This window comes from Echinops telfairi, unplaced genomic scaffold, assembly GCF_000313985.2.
Source record: "Echinops telfairi isolate 266 unplaced genomic scaffold, ASM31398v2 ScPeMD7_4;HRSCAF=17, whole genome shotgun sequence".
Taxonomy (NCBI): Eukaryota; Metazoa; Chordata; class Mammalia; order Afrosoricida; family Tenrecidae; genus Echinops; species Echinops telfairi.
Genome location: NW_022103900.1, coordinates 40541920 through 40544254, shown reverse-complemented (window position 1 = coordinate 40544254; position 2335 = coordinate 40541920). Strand labels below are relative to the sequence as shown.

General features: G+C 39.9%; 1 protein-coding gene across 1 annotated transcript in view; it reads right to left on the bottom strand.

The window, feature by feature from the left end:
• Positions 1-2335, bottom strand: part of UGGT1 (UDP-glucose glycoprotein glucosyltransferase 1) — a 176198-nt gene that overhangs the window by 167957 nt on the left and 5906 nt on the right. Inside the window, exon 2 of the mRNA XM_004703949.2 lies at positions 576-639. Within this exon, the coding sequence (XP_004704006.2) occupies positions 576-639 (64 nt within the window). The remainder of the gene's footprint in view (positions 1-575; positions 640-2335) is intronic.

The window sequence follows — 2335 nt, the reverse complement described above, 5'->3', positions numbered from 1 at the left end:
CTATATCTTTTGATAGCCGGGCTCCATCAGCTTGAGGAACTGTATTAAAGGGCCACAACATTAGGAAGGTTGAGAACCACTGCCATAGAGGCAAGGACAGCAAGACTTCATCTTACATACTTTGGACATATTGTCTGGAGAAACCAGTCCCTGAAGAAGGACATCATGTTCGGTAAAGTGGAAGGGCAGCAAAAAAGAGGAACACCCTCAATGAGATACACTGACACAGGGGCTGCATCACTGGGCATAAATATAGAAGCAATTGTGGTGATGGCCCAGGATAGTGCTATGTTTCACACTATTGCACACAGGGTCGCTATAGGTCAGAGCCAACTGGATGGCACCTAACAACAAGAACAACCACCCTTCTAATTAGACAGTTTTGCAACTATCATGAAATGATTGGGTGAAATAAAAAAAGAATGCCATCAACAACAACAAAAAAGAATGCCATCAAGTCAATTCTAACACACAGCAATGCTATCTGTATTGAAGGAAAATGTCTTATCTTTTTCCCATAAAGTGGTTGGTTTAAACCACTGACCAAGTGGTTAGTAGTTCAATACTTAACCTACTGTACCACCAGGGTTCCCACTTAAAAGCTTAAGTACCTGAAGCTTAAAAATAGAGTGAAGTCGCCTGTGAGGGGGAAAAAAAAAAAAAATAGAGTGAAGTACCTCTAGGTACAATCAGCAGAGCCAGAGAGCTTTGTAGCACTTGCTAAAGCAAAGTAGGGGCAAAGCCAAGGGACTGGGGGCCCAAGGGCCAGAGAGGTGTGTCTGGGTTGGCAGAGGCTGTCTTGATCAAATAACTCTATCTTGTATGGAAAAACTATATCCTGTATTGTCCATGAACCTGAATTATAGCCTACTACTTCCCTACTAAATTCCACAATTGTGAGAACTGTCAGCAAATTCTGTGTGGCCACTGCAATAATTTATCAAATCCAGCAGGTAAGGACAGAGAACTACATGAGGGATGGTTGGTATCAGCAATTGCTGTAAGAATCGGTAAAAAGGTTGAATAATAGAGGCATGACTGATTTCCACCTCATAGGAATCAGCCTTGGTGGTCTTTATTCTCCACTTCCCCACTTGTGAAATCAGAGGAGGTTATATGCCACCCTACACTCTTTACAAGTGCCTCACCCCAATCTATCCACTATAGTTAGAAAGTCTATTGTGAAGAATCAAGGTCACAGCTAGTGGGAGCCAGTATCTTCTGTTCACAAAAATGATTATTGTTTGTGCTAACACCAAACCAAACTAAACTCACTGCCATCCAGCTGACAGCTACTCATAGTAGCCCTATAGGACAAAGGAGAACTGCCCCTGAGGATTTCCAAGAGTGCAACTCTTTATGTGAGTAGAAAGCTTGATCTTTCTCCCTCGGACCAGCTAATGGTTTTGAACTGCTGACCTTGCACTTAGTAGCCCAAGTAATCACTAGGTCACCAGGCCTCCCTGTGCTAACACAGTATCTCTAAAACAAAATTAACAAATGATAAATAGTAAATAAATTAAAACATAGAATAAGGGTTCCTAAAATAGTTTTAAGTTCACACACTGTCCACTTACTTGCAAATAAAAAAATTAATATAAACATCCCATTTGCAAATAAAGAAAGATGTTGTTATGTACCATCAAGTCAGTAGGGACTCATAGAAACTCTAGGTACAACAACACAAAACACTGCTCAGTCCTGGACTATTTTCCCAGCCATTGATATTTTTGAACCCATTGTTGCAGCCACTGTGTCAATGAAAGTCTTCCTCTTTTTCACTGATGCTCTACTTTACTAAGCATGATGTCCTTCTCCAGGAACTGGTCCACCTGACATGTCCAAAGTTCATAAAACAGTCTCACCCTCATCCCTTTGAAGAAGCATTCTCATTGAACGTATTCGAAGGCACTCTTGTTAGTTCTACAAGTCCAATTCTATATTCTTTGCTAACATAATTATTTTTTAATCCACGAACTTTTAATATTTTATTTATAAAAATAATCAATGCACTTGAATTATTGTGTTGGAAAAGAATAATTCAAGTGCATTAATTATTTTTAAATACTTAGATATTTTAAGTATTAAATAATTCAACATCGATAAAGAGGCTGGAGAAACAAAAGAATAGGAACACACACAAATAAAATCTACTGGTCTTTAAGGCTTCAGGTGCTATATCTTTTGGTAGCCTTAAAGACCTGAAGATAAACAAGCACCATCTAGCTGAGAGACAACAAAACCCACACGGAAGAAGCACACCAGCCTACCCCTACTCGATCGCTGAGGACATAGGGGGTGCATTAGCAAAAGTGGGGAAGAAAGCAGATGGTGC